At 28.3% G+C, this 20,249-nt stretch overlaps 1 protein-coding gene across 1 annotated transcript in view; it reads left to right on the top strand.

Annotated features, from left to right (window-relative positions):
* The window catches only part of LOC122521893 (growth factor receptor-bound protein 14-like), a gene marked incomplete in the record, with an annotated part of 392,400 nt that overhangs the window by 114,215 nt on the left and 257,936 nt on the right, over window positions 1-20,249 (top strand). Inside the window, 4 exon segments of the mRNA XM_043642631.1 lie at window positions 4,169-4,365; window positions 5,393-5,549; window positions 14,180-14,310; window positions 18,154-18,234. Of these exon segments, the coding sequence (XP_043498566.1) occupies window positions 4,169-4,365; window positions 5,393-5,549; window positions 14,180-14,310; window positions 18,154-18,234 (566 nt within the window).

Genomic DNA, 20,249 nt, shown 5'->3' with positions numbered 1-20,249 from the left:
TAAAAATATGTAATAATTTATTTTTACAATTTACTATAATTAATTAATGAAAATAATTGAAGTATACCATAATTATATTTATAACCATACACTGTGGTGATAATGGATAATAATAACAACAAATATATCAAATACATATATATTTTTTTTTTTAAATAAAAATAAATAAAAATATATAATAATTTTATTTTTACTATAATTTATTATAATTAATTAATGAAAATGATCTGAAGTATACCATAATTATATTTATAACCATACACCGTGGTGATAATGGATAATAATAAAAAAAATATATAAAATACATATATATATTTTGTTTTAATAAAAATAAATAAAAATATATAATAATTTATTTTTACAATTTACTATAATTAATTAATGAAAATGATCTGAAGTATACCATAATTATATTTATAACCATACACTGTGGTGATAATGGATAATAATAAAAAAAATATATAAAATATATATATTTTGTTTGAAAGTAAAAATAAATAAAAATATATAATAATTTTTAATATACAAGGGTGTAGTGAGACATTCTCAAATCGATATTATTTTTCTATGCATTATAATACTTCTAATTTAACGTATTATATAGTATACTCATATTTTATCATTCTATCTTTCTCTCTTAGACTTTGTCTTAACATTTTTCATTCCCTCTTTTGCGGTTATCTTCAAAGAATATATACACGGTACTTACTTACTTACTTACTTGCTGCTGGTGCTGCTCATCGGCTCAAGAGCCAGCGACCATTTTGTCGAACAAACCGGTAAGACACGGTCCTCTAAGAAGATAAGCACAAAATGAGGCTGAAGTAAAAGTTGAAGTGAAGTGAAGTTAAGTGAAGTGATGAGACGGAAAGAAAGGTGTATACGTGTATGATGTTTGTGCGTCCTTTGCGTGGGTATGTATGTCTGTATGAATGTATGTATGTATGTATGTGTTTATGTGAAAGCCTGAACGTACATGTAAGTGAATATGCGCTTCAACTTCACTCAGTGTATTTGTATGCGTCTGTCTGTGCAAGCCTTGCATATTGCAAAGGGAAACAGGTGGTTGGCTCGAAATAGAAACGGTCGGCGCCGAGCTAACGCGAGCAAATCGAATGCGCTTAGCCGCAGAAATGCGCCCATGCGACCAAAAGGCTCTTTTCTCTTTCTCTCTTTTATTATAATTATTTTTTTTTCTCCTTCTCTCTCTCTCTTTTCTTTTCTCTGTCTCTTTTCTTCTCTCCTTCGTCATCTTCGTCGGAGTATTTTTCGTCTTCTTTCCTGTCTTACTTACTTCAACTTCTCGTAAGGAAGCACAATACTCTTTGTTATCTTTCGAACTTTCGTTTCTTTTGAATTTACCTCATATTATATTCGTGAGAAAAAACTTTAAATATCGAATATATTAATATATTCTTCCTTGAATATTTGCATTATTTATTTTATATATTTAATATTAATATAAAAAATATTATTATAAAATATATATAATATTATATATGAGCCGTTTATTTTGAAAGTGGCCTAACTCCATTTGTCAATTATTTCCGGTTACCCACGGTAACATGTTTTCTTGGTAAGAAAATGCATATTATTCACTTAATAATTGCCATTATTTTAATAGCAACTGTAAATCTAACACCTTTAGATACACTTAAGCAACATAACTCATTGTTATTCTTTACGTATATTTTTAATTGCATTGAAACGCAAACCTTTAAATATCTCAATTTAAGGTTATATGGAGTTAGGCCACTTTCAAAATAAACACGGCTCATATATTTTATTTATATATATTATATAAATTATATAAATAAATTATATAAATATATTAAACAAATAAATATTTAATATATATTAAATTATATAAAATTATATATTATTGTTAAATTAATCAATATTGAAAGGATAATCGTGAAAATTGAACATAAATCACAACAAAATTCGACGAAAATGATATTACGATTTGTTACGGTGATTATCGAAATTAACCAAAAAAAAAAAAAAAAACAAGAAAAAAGAATAAACAATTGCGATTGTTTAACGAGTCGCAATTAATCGTAACATCGTTGAAATACGCGTTAATTAATTTGATTAATTGGGAAGAATCGAATCGTGTTGCAGTTTATTCTCTCTCTCACTCTCCTTCTCTTTCTATTTTATTTTCTCTTTCTTTCTTTCTCCCGTTTTCTTCCTATCTTTTTCTCTTTCTTTCTTTTACGGTCCATCGCGAACCGCGACAGGAACGCTCACAACCCCGGATACGAGGCAGACGAGCCTTTATTAGGAGCCATTCGTTCGCCTTGAGATGGCCGACGCGCGTGTCTCGTCGTCAGTAAACGTGAACGTGAACGTAAACGTGAACGTGAATGTGAACGTGAGCGTGTACTCTCACGATATACAAACCAAGACCGAGACCAAGACCGAGACCAAGACCGAGACCGAGACAGAACACGAGGAACACGCAAATAATCGACGATACTTCCTCGAGGAATTTCAATAACAACAACAACAAAACCAAAAGAAAATGAAAAAGACATTCTTCCGTCAATTTTATTTTTTTTTTAAAACAATTTTCAAAATAATTTCATATCTCCCGCGCGTTTTTAAACGTACAATAAGCGAGTCTTAAAAAATAAAAAAAAAACAACTAATTATATCTTCGTATTCGCGTTTTTTATTATTATTATTATTATTATTATTATTGACACACTCGTGTGAATTTTATAAAATAAAATTGAAAAATATAAAACAAATTATTTAAGATCCCTTATATTTATTTAAACATATTTTATGACAAATGAATTTTAAAAATGAATTAATTGCAATTACCAAATTTGTTTATTTTATTTCATTGATAACAAATCGTGATAAATGAAATAAGAAAGAAATGTTATATAATAAATTTGCGAATGAGGAAATACGTTAGAATCGAATGGTACTGTGCGTTCGTAAAGAAATATTATTTTTTGACTTTAAACTTGGAGGAAAGTAGATCAATAAAGATAATAATACGTATTTTTTTATTTGTAATTTCGTTTCCGAGAAAATCGTGTCTATAAATTTAAAAAAAAAACACGTACACTTTTAACTGTTCTCATCTATTGTAATAATTATCAATTGTAAACATTTTCTTTCGTGTATACTATTTTTATTTATTTCTTATTTCCTCTGCAATGTTTTTACACTTTTAACTTAAACCGCGACGCATTTTATTTCTTTTTGGCTCAATCCGTTTCTAACAGTCGTACTGTTACAATGACGAAATAACAGAAGCTTTGAATAATATACAACGATTTCCAAATTTATTTCAAGGCTGATGGTGGACACCTAACATTGCAGACATACCAAGATTAATTATTTCAATTATGTTTTTATCTAATAATCGTGATAAATCTGATCGTGGCGTTAAATCTTTAAATTACAAATTTTTAAATACGAACAAATATTTGTGCGTTATTCTTTTCTAATTCACGATTTATTTTGATAATTAAAATCATTCCCCTCTGTTCCATATAACGCACCTTAATTTTTTATTATATTATTACATTGCTAAATTCACTCGCTTTTATATTTTTCCCTTTTTTAAAAATCAATATTATAAAAAAACTAATAATCATGATATAAATAATAATTTATGATACACGCGCGTTTATTTCTAACACTTAATTGCACTTTTATATATTCACGTATTTTCATTCTATTTTTCTCCCGTTTAGAAAATCAATTCGCTTTATTAAACGTCAACTGTTGCTATTTCAATCTAATCTTTTAAATCTAACTGGTTTTCTATCTTCTAATCATAATTACGAAAAATAAATAATAATTTATGCAATTAATAAATCGTAATTTACATAGCCGAGTTGTATAACAATTTATAGAACAACAGGCTCATTTGTTTAAAAATATCTTTTTTCTAACATTATTTATATGTTCAAATCTATACACAAAAACACACACACACACACATGCACATCTATGTATTCATATTATTATTATTAATAATTTAAATGTAGTAGACGATTAACGGAATGAAATATCGCGTAGTTCGCACTGATTTGATTAATCAAATGTTGGTACGTAGATTAGAATGATTACGAATGAAAATATTTCAAACGTTCTAAATCTAATAATTCGAATTTTTTTGTTTTATTTGTCTCCTCGACAGATTGGTTTCCAAAAATGTGTTCCTGTCTCGACAGCAGGTCGACAGCGACCGGTGGCCGATCTGCAACTCGGGAAAGAACATACGAACGACTCAGTTCTGCACCTACGATTTTTGAAATCAGCAGGATGATGCAGAGAGCACGAAGAAGAGTCACTAGTCAAAGCGAAGAATTAGAAGTTTTGGATCAAGAAAAACAGGTAAACAAAAAATTCACCGATTCAATATTTTTCTTCTTATTTCTTTCTGTATTTCTTTTCCTATCTGTATTATAATATATATTTTTATTTTGTTAAATTGTAATATTTGTTTATTTATTTATTCAAACATTGACGTGAATTACCCATTGTTACATAACCAGAATAAATATTGAAATATATAGATAATATAAATATAATATAAATATAAATTAATTAATTAATTAAAATATAAAAAAGATACACAATAATAAAGATAAATATAAATAAATAAATAAATAAATAATAAATACATAGAGTATAATATAAATATAAATAAATTAATTAATTAAAATATAAAAAAGATACACAATAATAAAAATAAATATAAATAAATAGATAATATATACATAGAAATTAACAATAAATAATATTATTATAATATTGTAAAAATTATTACGAAACAATATGCAATCGAATTGGTGATAAAAAAAAACAAAACAAATTGTTCATTCAAATGTTCAAATATTCTAACAACAATAATATTATTACAAATTTCAATGTTAATTCGGTAGGATTGATTTTGGTGATAGAAACATTGAATTGGAAATAAGCCAGTTTCTCGAAATAGATAATTTAACAAAATTAAAGTTCTCTTTTAGTATGACGTGTCAGGCACACACAGAAGGCAGTAGAATAATTATTATGTCAGTTTATATGCATTTCTGGCAAACTAGATGTTTCTCTTCTCTCTCCCACTCTTTTTTTCCTTCTTTCTATCGATATTCTTCTCATTTTCTTCTAACAGATTTATATTCAGTTATTTCTTCGATACCATTGAACACACACACACACACACACATACATACATACATACATACATGCATACACAGATATTCGTTTATTACTTTCCAATTTCAAGAACTATCATAATATATATTCGTAGCAATCTTTATTCGAATTTTATAAGAATTAATTTTAGTTACGATTCGAACGATAATATATAAATTTTCATTTCATTCCTTTTTTCTTTTTTCTTTTTTTTTTCCAGGAAGAACTAAGATTTTACAACGACGACGAAACATGGACTGCAGTGGTCGTCGAAAAAAATTTACGTTGCATCGATTTATGCGAACTTCTTAAAGTTAAAAAGAACGTATCCGGAATTGCTTGGTCTATCGTTGAAACATGGCCGGAATTAGGATTTGGTAAATATATTTTATTTTTATTTATAATCATTTGTCAATCAATTATTTCACAAAGTATATTTTTAATAACATTTCCAACAGAAAATAATATTATTGCACAATTTTGTATTATAATAATATATAATATAATATATTTAATATATTTATATATTAATATAAAATTAATATATATTATTATAATAATATAACATTTTCAATAGAAAATAATATTATTGCAATTTTGTATTATAATAATATATATATATAATATATATAATATATTTAATATATTTATATATTAATATAATAATATATATAATATTAATTTGTATATTGTTTTATTTTCGTATTAGTTTATTATTTGCATGCACAATATGTTTTGGAAAAATTATTCTTATTTTTTTTTATTAAATATGATTGTACAAACTATTTTATTCAGTTTTAATTGCATTCTCATTCGATCGCATTTGAAAATTAAATATAGTTATTTTGAAACACCTTGTATATATATATAAAAATATATATATAAGATTTATAACCATCAATCTCGATAGAAAATTCGAAATATAATTTACGTTGACGTTTAAGTTAGTGGTTTGAAGTCAACGATATCGACCCGACATGTTCGCATACTCGTACTCGTTTGATATTCCATAGATCAGGTGTACTCATCGTTCCGATCATCAACTATAATCACCGTTTAACTTTCTCCTCAACCTATCTCCATATTCGTGGCATCTCGTCGTACACTTTCCTGATTCTTTCACGTTCTTACTGTGATTTCTAATCATTATTTATTTATATATACACTACCAATCAAAAATGTTTGAAATTATTATGCAAATTTCTCCCCCCTCAAAAAGAATAAAAGGCAGGAATTTTTTGTTTAATAAGAAAAGGAAAATCAACCTTTAATGTAATCGAGACAGATGATTTTTTTTATACGATCAACGAAACTTACGATTACTATTTTTTATTACAAATTTTGAAGTTATATTTCTTTTGGCGCGTTTGAGAAAATATGATGGGAGTGATTTTTTTCCGAACGACACCATGAAGTTTGTCGGTATTACGACGCGCGGCAAAGTGATTTCAAGTATACGGCATGAAGTTGTCTTTTCTTCTCTTCTTCTTCCTCTTTTTATTCTCAAGCGGGTCACCCATCTAAGTATTAATTGTACTCAGCGCTGCTTTACTTAAATGATCGAGCGGGAACTAATACTATCACCGTACCATGGCATATATTATGATTTTATTATTCTTTCTAATATATATAATATATCGATCGATTAAAAATATGTTTCTTTCCTTTTTTTTTAAATAATAATAATAATAAATTTTTCTTTTTGTTAAGTTATTTTTGAAGTTATTTTTGAGGTTATTGAGGTTATGTTCGTTTTGATACGGCAAAGAAGTATAACTTCTTACTTGCGTACATAAGTACACACACCAGTTTTTATACAATTTTTTGTTTATCGAGGTACGAGTAATTTTCTTCGAATTGTTTTTTCGTATAAAAAAAAAGAGAAGAAAAAAGTAAATTAATTGTATGTCTTTGCATTTCTTCGAAATTATATTCCTATATCCCTTTCCCTTATTCTTCTCTCCATTTTAATCTTTGATTCCCTCCTATTCTTCAGTTTTGTAAGATTAAGAATTTCGCATCTACCTCGGTTCTTTCATATCGAACATATTCATTCACTTACGCCGTCCCCTCTCTCCTCCTGGTTTTCGTCGAAGCTTTACAATATCTTTCGGTATGAGAAAAAAAAATAATATTCATTTTCTTTCCTTCCTTCCTTTCTTATTTTTTTCTTCATTTATTTTCCCTTTGCTCGTCATTCGTAAAGGAGGAAGATTTTTCAGCGTATTTTTTTTTCTTTTTCTTTCTTTTCTTTTTTTCTTTTTGGGTTTTCTTATTCAATGATAAGAGAAGAGATAGAATGCTGTTACGATTATCTCAACCAACGAACGAAAAAGTTTTTGCGTATCGCAGAAGACAACTCGTGATAGTCGAGAGAAAAATTCTTTTTAACCCGACATTGCTATCTCTTTGTGTATTTTGTTTGTACGTGTGTGTTTATGTGTGTGTGTGTGTGTGGGTGGGTGTGTATGTGACGTAAAAAATATGCAGAAGTGGAATTCCAAAAAAGGTCAGGAAAAAAGAAAACAAAATAGATGAAAGAAAGAAGATAAAGAAAGAAAGAAAGAAAAAAGGATGTACCACCCTCTTATTTTCGTTTACTTCTTGAACGAATTTTTTCCCTTTTTGGAAGAAATGCACTATAGTATCGACATATTACCAGAAAATATGAGAAACAAAAATTTCTTAGCTTAATGAGAATAGAATTTGATCGTATTTGCACCAGAAAATTCTATTCTTCGTCATCCAGAAAAAAAACAAACAGAAAGTGAACGAAAATTATATTTTTATTGATATCAGTATTAACCCTTAATAGACCAATGTCAATATATAAATTTACTTACTGAGTTATCATAATAATTATTCATTTTAGGCCCTACATAGTATGATAGTTTTTTTATGCAAAATTTGAAGTTTTATCAGAATCCAGAAAAAAAATTAGGTATTCCATTTAAAAAATAATAACGATGACCTTGATGTCTTATTAAAAAAGTATATTAAAAAAAAAGTTTTCTTCATCATTACATTTGTCCCCGTAATTTTGTTTAACCATGCGGGGGAAACCTTTTTCTCATACAATTTATATTTTACGAGTTATTTTTACGTGATTCACCCTGTATGTATTAATAAATTTTCATTAAAAAAAATATAAAAATATTTTCTTTCGTATACTCGTATAAAAACGTTGAGTACACCAGTTTCTCTTCGTATGAAAATTATCTTGGACCTGGTTGAAAGTAAACTTGAAATATTTCCGGACCGTTAAGGGTTAACCCTTTTACAATCTAATCGAATGAACAAATATTTAACATGTACAAATTTCTTGACAGATTTCTCTCATTCGTAATCTTCAAAACTTTCCAATCGTTTAAATAATTCCAATCGTTTTGCTTTCGTCGAGATACAAAAAAGGAAAAAAGTATAAAAGATAGGAAAAAAAAAACTGGTGTGTGTACTTATGTACGCACGTAAGAAGTTATACTTCTTTGCCGTACCAAAACGAACATAACCTCAATAACATCAAAAATAACTTTAAAATAAAACTTCAAAGAAAAAAAATAACTTAAAAAAAAAAAACTGGTGTGTGTACTTATGTACGCACGTAAGAAGTTATACATCTTTGCCGTACCAAAACGAACATAACCTCAATAACCTCAAAAATAACTTAAAAAAAGAACTTCAAAGAAAAAATAACTTAAAAAAAAATAATAATTATATATATATATAAGAAAGAATAAAAAAAAGAAAAGAAAATATCAAAATATAGATATCAGGCCACACTAAATATAAGAGAGATATATCGAATTACTTCACGCGTCAACAGTCATGGCGCGGTTACAGCATTAGTTCTCGCTCGATCATTTAAGTAAAGCAGCGCTGAGTACGATTAGTATTTGGATGGGTGACCCGCTTGAGAATAAAAAAAGAGGAAGAAGAAGAGAAGAAAAGACAACTTCATGCCGTATACTTGAAATCACTTTGCCGCGCGTCGTAAATACCGACAAACTTTTCATGGTGTCGATTTTTCATGTCGCTCGTAAAAATTTCACTCTCTCTCCAAAAGAAGTATAACTTCAAAAAAAGAAGAAAACAGAAAAGCAATGGTTTTTCCTCGTGAAAAATTAGTACGAATTAAGTGAGTTATATAAGAATAGAGATAACGTAAAGACGTTAAAACGCGAATCGTTAGGAACCTTAGATGGAATAACACAAGGATGCCAATTAAACGATGTCTCGTTAACTGAACGTACGCGAACCAACTAAGTAGGTACTTACTTACTTACTTTTAAATACCTACTCGAAAGTGATCGTAAGCTGAAGTCTCTATTACCAGTTCTTACGAGACCTTTCTTACCTCGTTTTTATCAACTTCTTTCTTTTTTCCTATTTCTATTTTATAGTAAACTAGTATTGGATAGTTACATACGTATATTATACATTGTCAACCAAAAGTTTTTAATACCCAGACAAACAGAATATATAAAACAAAATAAACAAAAAATAATATATGCATTCGTTGATTTATTTGTCCGATATAAATAAATTCACGTTCCTTTTCATAAGAAAAACAAAATGAGATTCTACTTTTTTTTACGTATTATTGTAATTAATTTTTTATTTGTTTGTTTGTTTGTGAAGTATTTTTAATCGAATATTATTTCTTATAATTCTTGTAGAAGTTGTCTAAAAATATTCTACTAGAAAAGTTCATTCAGTCAATTGGTTTAAACTGATCGTGAGTGTAGAGACTGTGGAAGAAGAACATTATGTATGTTAACAAAATATTCGGAGAATCTTTTTAACCTTTAACTGGTGTATTCGGGTCACAAAGGATCAGTGCTAAAAATATTTAACATAAAAACCTTCCATTCAAATGATTGTCAAAAATAAATATTCTTTTTATAGAAAAATACAAAATTTATGTATTAATATTTCTAAATCTTTAAAATAACACGTAGTATTCTACTTTTTACACATATATATATATACACAAATTATTGATGTAATAATGAAATGTAATAATAAAATTATTATTTATTATAATAATTAAATATGAAAATATGAAAATATTCTAAGGAACGTTACGTCATCAGTTAATAGTTAAACATAATTGAACTTGTTAATATTTGATATATCAGATATAGAAATTAATTTCATACATTTTGTTGTTTCAAACAAATTGAATATTTATTTACGACACCGAATTAATTTCTACATCCACACAGATCGTTGAAAAAATTGATTTAATTATATTGAATTTGTTACGAAAATCGACAAATAATTTCTAACTTTTGACTGGTAGTGTAGATATATATTTAGGTTGTTAGGTATCACGGTAATAAGAAACGATTTTATCATGATCGTATAATGAGAAAGAAAAATAAGAATAAGAATAGGAAGAAAAACGTTGAGTGTTACCACGACACGTGTATTTAATGGCACATTCAATCGTAAAGGGTTAACAACGACCTAAAAACTACGACTATTCTCATCATCATCATCATCATCATCATCATCATCATCATCATCATAATCCTCCTCCCCCCTTCTCACCCTTTTCGTCGTCGTTTACAACGTCAAAAACTGCTATCTCTCTTAACACGCGGAAAATTTCTTAATGTTGCTTTTATTTTGTTTTTTTTTTCTTTTTTATTTTTTTCCTTTCGTAAGAAGGGTGTCGTCGCGTGGTCTTCCGGAAATTCCATCTCGGCAGATAATAAATTCCTTCTGACGTTTATCTTTCTATGTTTTGTTTTTCTTTTCTCAATTGCATTCTCTCTTTCTCTCTCTCTCTCTCTCTTTCTTTCCCTCTTCCTTTCCTTTTATTTCTTTACCCTCCTTTATTTATTTATTTCTTTATTTTTCTCATTCTATTTCTCGTATGTTGTTGTTGTCGTTTCTTTTTTTCGATTCAGCAAAGAGAAGCAAGCAGGCAAGCTCGTCGAGCAAGAAATTCCAGACCGATGACATTCCCAACTCGTTATTTCCAACAGCATCTCGTCGTTCTCTTGCATTTGTGTGTTCCTACCAACGATCATTGACCAACACACTTTTAACATTTCCAACGGTTTGTTGGTAAACATCCTTCTACCATTTATCTATCCGATTTTCTCTCTATTTCTTCCTATTTCTCTTTCTTTATTTCTGTTTTTTATTTTAAACTCATTTCTTTTTCTCATTGAACATTGATTATTTTATTTGATCATGAAAACAATTCTTTATCGAGATATTTGTTCATTTATGACGATCCAATTTTATTCTATATTTTCAATTAAATATAGTGATTTATTATTATTATTTAATATATATATAATAATATATTATAAGTGTTCTCAAAGTTTTTTTAATTATGTACCACATAAAAAAATCATTTTTCGAATGAAAAACCAATAACCACCCCCCCTCCCCAAATAAAATAATTATGATCGAACAATTTAATATATTTCCTTCATTGATATTATTTAATTTATATTAGTAAATGTAACTCGCGTTGCAATATATATATAAAACAAAAACAATACATTTTTTCATGAACATTTAATGACGAACAAAAATTACGCGTACCACACATAACTTTAAGAAATTTTATCGAATATGCGAAAAAAGGTCTCGAGTGCGAAAAAGGATTAATAAAAATAAAAAATAAAAACGTGACGAGTATTTTTTTAATAATTTATTAATAATGACGTCGATGTTAGAGATCCAATAGAAATGAGAATATTTGTTTCCCGAAAGAATCGATCGTAATTGGTCGGTTGTTTTTGGGTGTAAATTTCAAACGAGTTTGGAAACAGTGATAGAAATAATAGAGATGAGAGTAAGGGAGAATGAGATATATAGATAGAAAATAGAAGAGAAAGAGTAGAGAGCAGGAGGGCAGAGCCTGCGGCAAATGTGAATCAATAACGGACCCGAGCCTAGAGCAGCAATCGAGCTTGGTGCAGGTCAGAGATTCTCCTATCTTTTTCTCTCGCTTTTTCTCTCACTTTTTCCCCTCTCATTTTTTACTCGAATGCAGAGGTACGCGTATGTTTTAAAGTTTTCAAAACAAATGATATTTTACCCTCCCCCTCTAAAAAAAAAAAACATAAACAAAATCATAATTCAATTCTCTGATTTGTTTTAATTAATACTAAATTCTACATTAGTTTTATTGATGGATAAAAATGAAATACGAAATCCTGATCAATTAAATTGGACAATATTTGAATGTCGATATTTAATTTTCTAATTTTTTTTAATTGATGCCAAATTCCATATTAGTTTCATTGATCGACAAAAATGAAATACGAAATTCTGAACAATTAAATTGGACAATATTTGAATATTATCGAATGTATTGCGTTGCGTCAGAATAAAGTTTCGTATTAATATTAATCTATCGATATTCAATTCTCTAATTTTTTTTAAATAATACCAAATTCCACATTAGTTTCATTGATCGACAAAAATGAAATACGAAATCCTGATCAATTAAATTGGACAATATTTGAATGTCGATATTCAATTTTCTAATTTTTTTTAAATAATATCAAATTTCACATTAGTTTCATTGATCGACAAAAATGAAATACGAAATCCTGATCAATTAAATTGGACAATATTTGAATGTCGATATTCAATTCTCTAATTTTTTTAAATAATACCAAATTTATATTAGTTTCATTGATCGACAAAAATGAAATACGAAATCCTAATCAATTAAATTGGACAATATTTGAATGTCGATATTCAATTTTCTAATTTTTTTTTAATTAAATATCAAATTCCACATTAGTTCCATTGATCGACAAATATGAAATATGAAATCCTAATCAATTAAATTGGACAATATTTGAATGTCGATATTCAATTTTCTAATTTTTTTTTTATTAAATATCAAATTCCACTTTAGTATCATTGATCGATAAAAATGAAATACGAAATTCTGAACAATTAAATTGGACAATATTTGAATATTATCGAATGTATTACGTTGTGTCGGAATAATGTTTCGTATTAATATTAATCTATCGATATTCAATTTTCTAATTTTTTTAATTAAATATTAAATTCCACATTAGTTTCATTGATCGATAAAAATGAAATACGAAATCCTGATCAATTAAATTGGACAATATTTGAATATCGATATTCAATTTTCTAATTTTTTTTAATTATTACATAATTCTACACATTAATTTCATCGATCGATAAAAATGAAATACGAAATCCTGATCAATTAAAAAATTGCACAATATTTGAATGTTATCAAATATATTACGTTGCGTCAGAATAATGTTTCGTATTAATATTAATCTATCGATATCTCTAAGAGAATATCGTGATAAAGAAGTTATATACGTATATTTATCGATATTTTTAACATCCGCTTTTTTAACATTATCGTATATACCGTATACGTCATTTTGTAGTTGAAGTACCAGTGGGGCACCTTATCGTAGTACACGTTAGAGTCTACTTTCGTCGTCGTCATCCTCTTTACGATTACGGTGTATTCATTATAATAATAGTGGTTGAGTTGTGTCATGTAACGTACGTATAGTAATAGTAATAGTAATAGTAGTAGTAGTAATAGTAGTAGTAGTGGAGTCCCTTTTACGACTGGCTTTTTTTTTTTTCTTGTTAGAACCTTCCAACAACACAACGCGCGTGAAAGCAACGCCAGAAAGAAGCCCCACAGGACCTGTTTACTCGGTGACGCGTAATTTAGCTGGCTTACATGGCTATCGTTGTTACGTTTTACACATGTCGGTGGTTCCCCTTTCGAAGTACCAAGAGAACCTTCATCGTATTTTATTTATTTTTTCTACTGTACTTTTACGCACTACCCCCCCCCCTCCGCATTACGACTACTTACGAAATAGAACTTTTTGTTTCAACTAAACAAAACAAAAAAATCAATCATAGAATTATTTCTAAGCGTTAACGTTACTTTGTTTATTAATTTAATTGATAAATATCTCATTCTAATGCACGATACGTTTGTTCTTTTTATTTTTTGCAGAACGAACGTTGGAAGACCACGAGGATATATTGGCGGTTCACAGGGAAATGGAAACGTTTGCACCACATCACGAAAGAAAATTTTACTTTCGTCAGGACTTTCTTAAATACGAGTTCTTCATTAAACCAAAGGTTAGATCGATTAATTAGTCGAATTTCTTTAATTATTAATATTTAATAGTTATTCGAAATATTAACAAATATTTGTATACTCTTTATTTAGTTTATATCACTTGATGGTAGATTAAAAAACTGTATTGCAGTATTCTGTTTTACCAACATATCTGAAAGTAAATTCCTGTATTGCAAAGAGTTGAATAACTTTCTACCTTACCGACATAAGGTTCGTGATCAGATGATAAACAAGTTTTGCTCATGTTAAAATAGATTCCTGCTATATTTTCTAATAGTAAAGATACAGTTAAACTTTTTTACCTGTGTATTATTTTAAAGATAAGGTAGATTTTATTCTTATGATAAAAATTCAGATATATTATTTCATTTTTTATCATATGGCGATAAAATAATATTTCAATTACATTTTTTTCAATAGAAATTTTCATGATTCTGACGTATCATATTATCGCACGTTTTCTACGTGCCGATGATGATGATGATTATTCGAACGAAATAAATGAAATGAAACTATTATTGATTAAATATACGTCCTATGTGATTAAACGAAGATTCTGTGTGTGCAACATGCATAACGATCTCGTTTTAAATGCAACGCACGTTGCAAATGATGACAGTACTTATTGTCGTTTAATACGATTATTATCGCTGCATAATGGAATCGTAAATTATATTATTGCTATCATTGTATCGTAAATAATAACATCATAATATCCGTAATTACCTTTGTATAAGACTTTATATTGCTCGTTTTACTTAACTAAATGTTAACAATTATTTCATATCAATGAAAAATACGTAAATAAATTCTTATTTGTCAAGGGATTGAACAATTTTTACGTTTTCGTGTATAAAAGATTTTCACGTAAGACTATTGAACATCTTTAGTTTGTCTCTTATCGTTAGTTTAATTTTGCAAATAAATTTTCATAAAACATCGTTCATTCGTTCGTTCGTTCGAGGAAAACTTCGAAAATACTTGAAAGCTAGTAATTAAGCGTCGGTGTAACGTCGAAACAAGTTTCAAGACAGTACGAACGAATTGGAAGTAAACTGTTACGCGAGATGAAGGGGCGAGGGGGCGGGAGAGGAGAATGGCACAAACTTTATCGCTATTTTGACCGTTTTCAGTCGTGAGACGCCAATTAAAGCGAAACGAGTCCGGAAACTTCGATAAGTGAGTCTCCTTCGAGACTCTTTCGCTGATTCTTCGAACGAACGGTTTTGCAAGCAAATTAGTATCTAATTAAAGGAAATACCATATAACGACTTAATTAGCGTAATTCGTAATTAGTATTGATTGGACTTTCCGCTTGAAAAAACTCCCACTGTTCTCTTTTCCTCCCCCTTTTCTCCCTATCTCTCTTTCTTGCACTCACCCTTTCTGTTTCTTTATCATTTCGATTAGGATAACTATTAACAATTCGAGTACTCTAAATATTCTAATAACTAATTCTATCTTTCCAAATATTAAATAACAATCGAATTTTAGACGATCAGTTTAATATCCAAGCAAATAAAAAATACAAATAATAATAATATTTATATTATTATATATAATACAATATATAGTTTTATTTATTCTTTTATTATTTTATTTATTTTAGTTATTATTTATAGTATTATATATAATACAATAAATATACTAATAGTGTTGAAATTGATTTGGAATATTAATAATGTTATTAAAAATGTAATATATTAAAATTACAAATATTAATAGTGTTACACGTGTGTTATCATGAACCATATTATTTATTATAATGATTTTCCATTAATTGTCTATTAAGTTTATCATTTTTTAAGATCCAGAATCGAATATAATTCGAATAATATTCAATATTTCGAAATAAAAGTAAAAATTCTTCTTTTGACCCCCCCCCTCCTCCTCTTCCTTTTTAATCCCTATTCCCCTTAATAGCTTAAACCTTTTTTATACCTTTGTTTTACATCTCCTAACAATTCGAAGTTACGTTCTCGCTACAGAATTCTACGACCCATCACTTAAACTCTCACCCTTCATTCACTCCCTTTCTCACCCTTTCAATCCCCCTCCGTACTCCGATTTACTCGGTTTTATTTCGCTTCTCTCAATCGGAAAACTCTATGCTTGCCTCTCTACGTTTAATTTCGTCGATTTAATCCATCCTTCTCTCGGATAAAATTCCATCGAGCGAATACCATTCTACGGTTTCGATTCTCTTCGAACTCCCTTAGAACAATAACTTTTAGGGGTAGTTTTTTCTTCTTCTTCTTCTTCTACTTCTTTTACTTCTTCTATTTCTACTTCTTCTTTTATGTATTACCTCTGCTACATCCATAAATTTAAAAGGGACCACTTACGTACATTTTCGATGTTCAAATTAATTTCGATCAGGTATCAATCAATCTCTTTTGTTAAATTAATTTATAAATAAATTATAAATAATTTAATAAAACTAAATGCATTGAAAAATTTTACTCTAAAAAATGTGATCAATTTTAAATAAATCAAAAATAATCAAAATTCTATTCGTTTTATTTTTATCTGCACTAACAATTAGTATGACGAAATCTATTGAAAAAATAAAAAAAAACTGGTGCGTGTACTTATGTACGCACGTAAGAAGTTATACTTCTTTTGCGTACAAAAACAAATATAATCTCAATAACCTCAAAAATAACTTTAAAAAAAAAAGAAAGGAAACATATTTTCAATCGATTGATATATTACATATATAAGAAAGAATACAAAACAAAAAAAAACTGGTGTGTGTACTTATGTACGCACGTAAGAAGTTATACTTCTTTGGCGTACCGAAACGAATATAACCTCAAAAATAACTTCAAAAAAATATTGGATTGGAAGTATGAGAACATAAGCAACTAATTATTATTATTTATTTATTTAACAAAAAAAAGAAAGGAAACATATTTTCAATCGGTCTACACTAAATATAAGGGAGATATATCGAAATATTTTATGCGTCAACTGTCATGGCGCGGTGATAGAACTACTTCCCGCTCGATCATTTTAAGTCAAGCAGCGCTGAGTACGATTAGTACTTGGATGGGTGACCCGTTTGAGAAAAAAAAGAGGAAGAAGAAGAAAAGACAACTTCATGCTGTAAATTTGAAATCACTTTGCCGCGCTTCGTAAAAATACCGACAAACTTCGTGGTGTCGCTCGGAAAAAAATCACACTCCCATTAGATTTTCCCAAACGCGCCAAATGAAGTATAACTTCAAACAAAAAAAGGTATACGTTGAAAAATAAAAATGAAATTTCGTTAAATCGTAATATACACGTAAGTGTGTATTATTAATAATTAATTAAATAAAAATCAATGGAATAAGAGAGAGAAGAAAAAAATAAAAATTTGACGTGATAACAGTTCGAGGCTCGAAGCTCGAAGAGAAAATTCGATAATTATCGAGAACACGAGATCGCTTCGGGTTTATCGGTTCCTCTTTTGGAAAACTTTTCGGATTGTTGAGTCTTATCGCGTTTCTCGCGAAAAGTTTCTTCGAGCTTCGACGATAACTTTCGTGTTTCTCGATGTTATCGGCTTCTAGACTTTAAGCCTGAACTTTTCGAAAAGATTCGCACGCGATCGAGTCTTGGGTTTGTAAGTAAAAGGTATACTCTACTACAAGGTAGAACATCGAAAATGTAAAAAAAAAAAAATAAAAAAAATAACATAAGAAGATATGATCGTCTTAAGTATAGGTTTACGAACCAACGAACGAACAAATTAACGATTGATGATATATTTATGTTTGTTTCTTTTTGATTTTTCATTGCATTTAAGTGATAAAATACGAATTAATTGAATATTATTGTTATTTTCAATGTTTCAGCAATTTTTTCCTGCAGAGATGGTTGCCTTTCCCAACGTTGAGGATATTGGAACCTTCGCAGAAGTGGAAAGTGCCTTAAGGGTAAATAAAAATATTTTCACCTGTGCACAGCTATTTCGCTAATTTCATTTCTAATACTTTCAAGTTTTTCTCGTATCATAGAAACAACCGAAATAAAATAAGAAATGTATTTAATTTCATGTTATACCTGTCACAAATATTAATATAAAAATTAAACCACAAACTTAGGTTTATTATAGTTTTAGACTTGAAAAAGATATGTTCATTGATTCAATATTTTACTAAGAAACAAATTGAAAATCTTTGGTACATTACCACAAATATTAGAAAATATATTTGTTATAGAATTTTAAATAATTATATTTCATATTTAATGTTTATATGTGTGCCTTCAGAAATGCATTATTTATACATATAATTTAAAAATTAATATAAGATGCTCAAATAGAAGAAAAGCAAATAGGTTTGATGATTAATCCAACGATGATCACCTGTAACAAGAAGAAAACTGTATTAATTATACAATTAAGTGATACAATAGCCTGACATATAAATCGTTCAATTCGCAGATGCACTTTTCAATTGAATTCTATATTTATTTTTATTAAATTCCTATTTACTGTTGCAATAAAATTAAATTTAAACGCGTGATTTTACATTTACATAAAATATATATATAAAAAAAAGAAAAGTAGAAATATTAAGTTACTGAAAAAAATAATATCTACTAATTATTATCAAATACTTTTAAATTGCATTATATAGAAAAGAAAAATTGCAAATTTAATAAAATACGATCACAGTGACAAATTTTAAAGACGAAACAAGAAAAGAAAAATTACTTTAATATTCATCGGTGTTAATTAAGCTTCAAAATTGAATAATAAGGTAATTTGAATATTTTTGATTCTAACTAATTAAAAATTTATGCACATTTTTGACGATTTAGACACGAATTTGGTGTCCCAAGGAGATGGAATGATCCATCATCTCCAATTACAACTACAAATTAATGACGAGCAAGAATGTAATATAATAAAATATAAAATATGACTAAAGAGCTATTCTCGAAAAGTTCAAACTTGCTGTTGAACCTTTGAAAATAACTCAATAGTCTATGTAGTTGCCCTCTTCAGCCACATTTAAGTGGGGGCCTCTTCAGCATAATGCCTCTTCTTTCTTCATGCCCTAAACGCTTCTGTGAGGCTTTTTCTAAACACATTTTACAATACATTTCCTAAACAATCGCAGCTTAAAGAAATCCACAAAATCTTACAGTTACATTTACTCTAATGCCTCAACAGATATTTGATCTAATCGATGAACCTATTATTAACACTTTGCATTTAAAAAATTCAATAATATCAAACAAAAGCAGAAACTTTGTCATACATCTTATGGTCTTACTTTTTTATTCGACCATTTGTATTTTTTATCTTTACTCTACTTTGTATTTATTATACATATATAACAAATGAATTATTCAGTAGGAATTACTAAAGAGCAAAGCGTTAATATACTTAATATTAAGTAAGTATCCAACGTATTCAGTTATCTTCACTTTTTCGAACAAAAATTCATTTTTAAGAAAACGCAAAGACTTTTCAATCGTTCGATACTGATTTATATCTCGAGATACAGAGTATCAGCAATATATGGAAAAAATACAAGAAATATTTAAATGATAAATGAATCTAAAGGTTGCTGAAACTTTGTACAATATCCGGAGAAGAAATTTTGTGTCCACTCCTGAGTGGAAATTACAATCTCGAAACTTCTCCGGTCTCTACCTACTTACAAATTAAATAAACATTCACACCTAAGTATGCTACCTGCCTGTCTATTGGCAATATTTAAAAAGAACAAACATACACGCGAATGCGTTCACTCCACGGTTCTCTCACATACCACCAGGATGCAAAAACCTAAACTAGAGAGCATGCCCCGGGGCACCTCCGACATCCTAGTTTAAACACGTGTTTTCTAAACTTATGGGGGTACGTACCAATTGCTGTAATCGGCTGTCAAGGCTAGTGATTATTGCAAAAATAACTAAAGCAAAATACTGGTACATA

The sequence above is a fragment of the Polistes fuscatus genome, unplaced genomic scaffold (assembly GCF_010416935.1).
Source record: "Polistes fuscatus isolate 324 unplaced genomic scaffold, CU_Pfus_HIC Scaffold5, whole genome shotgun sequence".
NCBI classification, from domain to species: Eukaryota; Metazoa; Arthropoda; class Insecta; order Hymenoptera; family Vespidae; genus Polistes; species Polistes fuscatus.
Note: the sequence above shows the minus strand (reverse complement) of the source record. Positions and strands in the feature narration are given on the sequence as shown.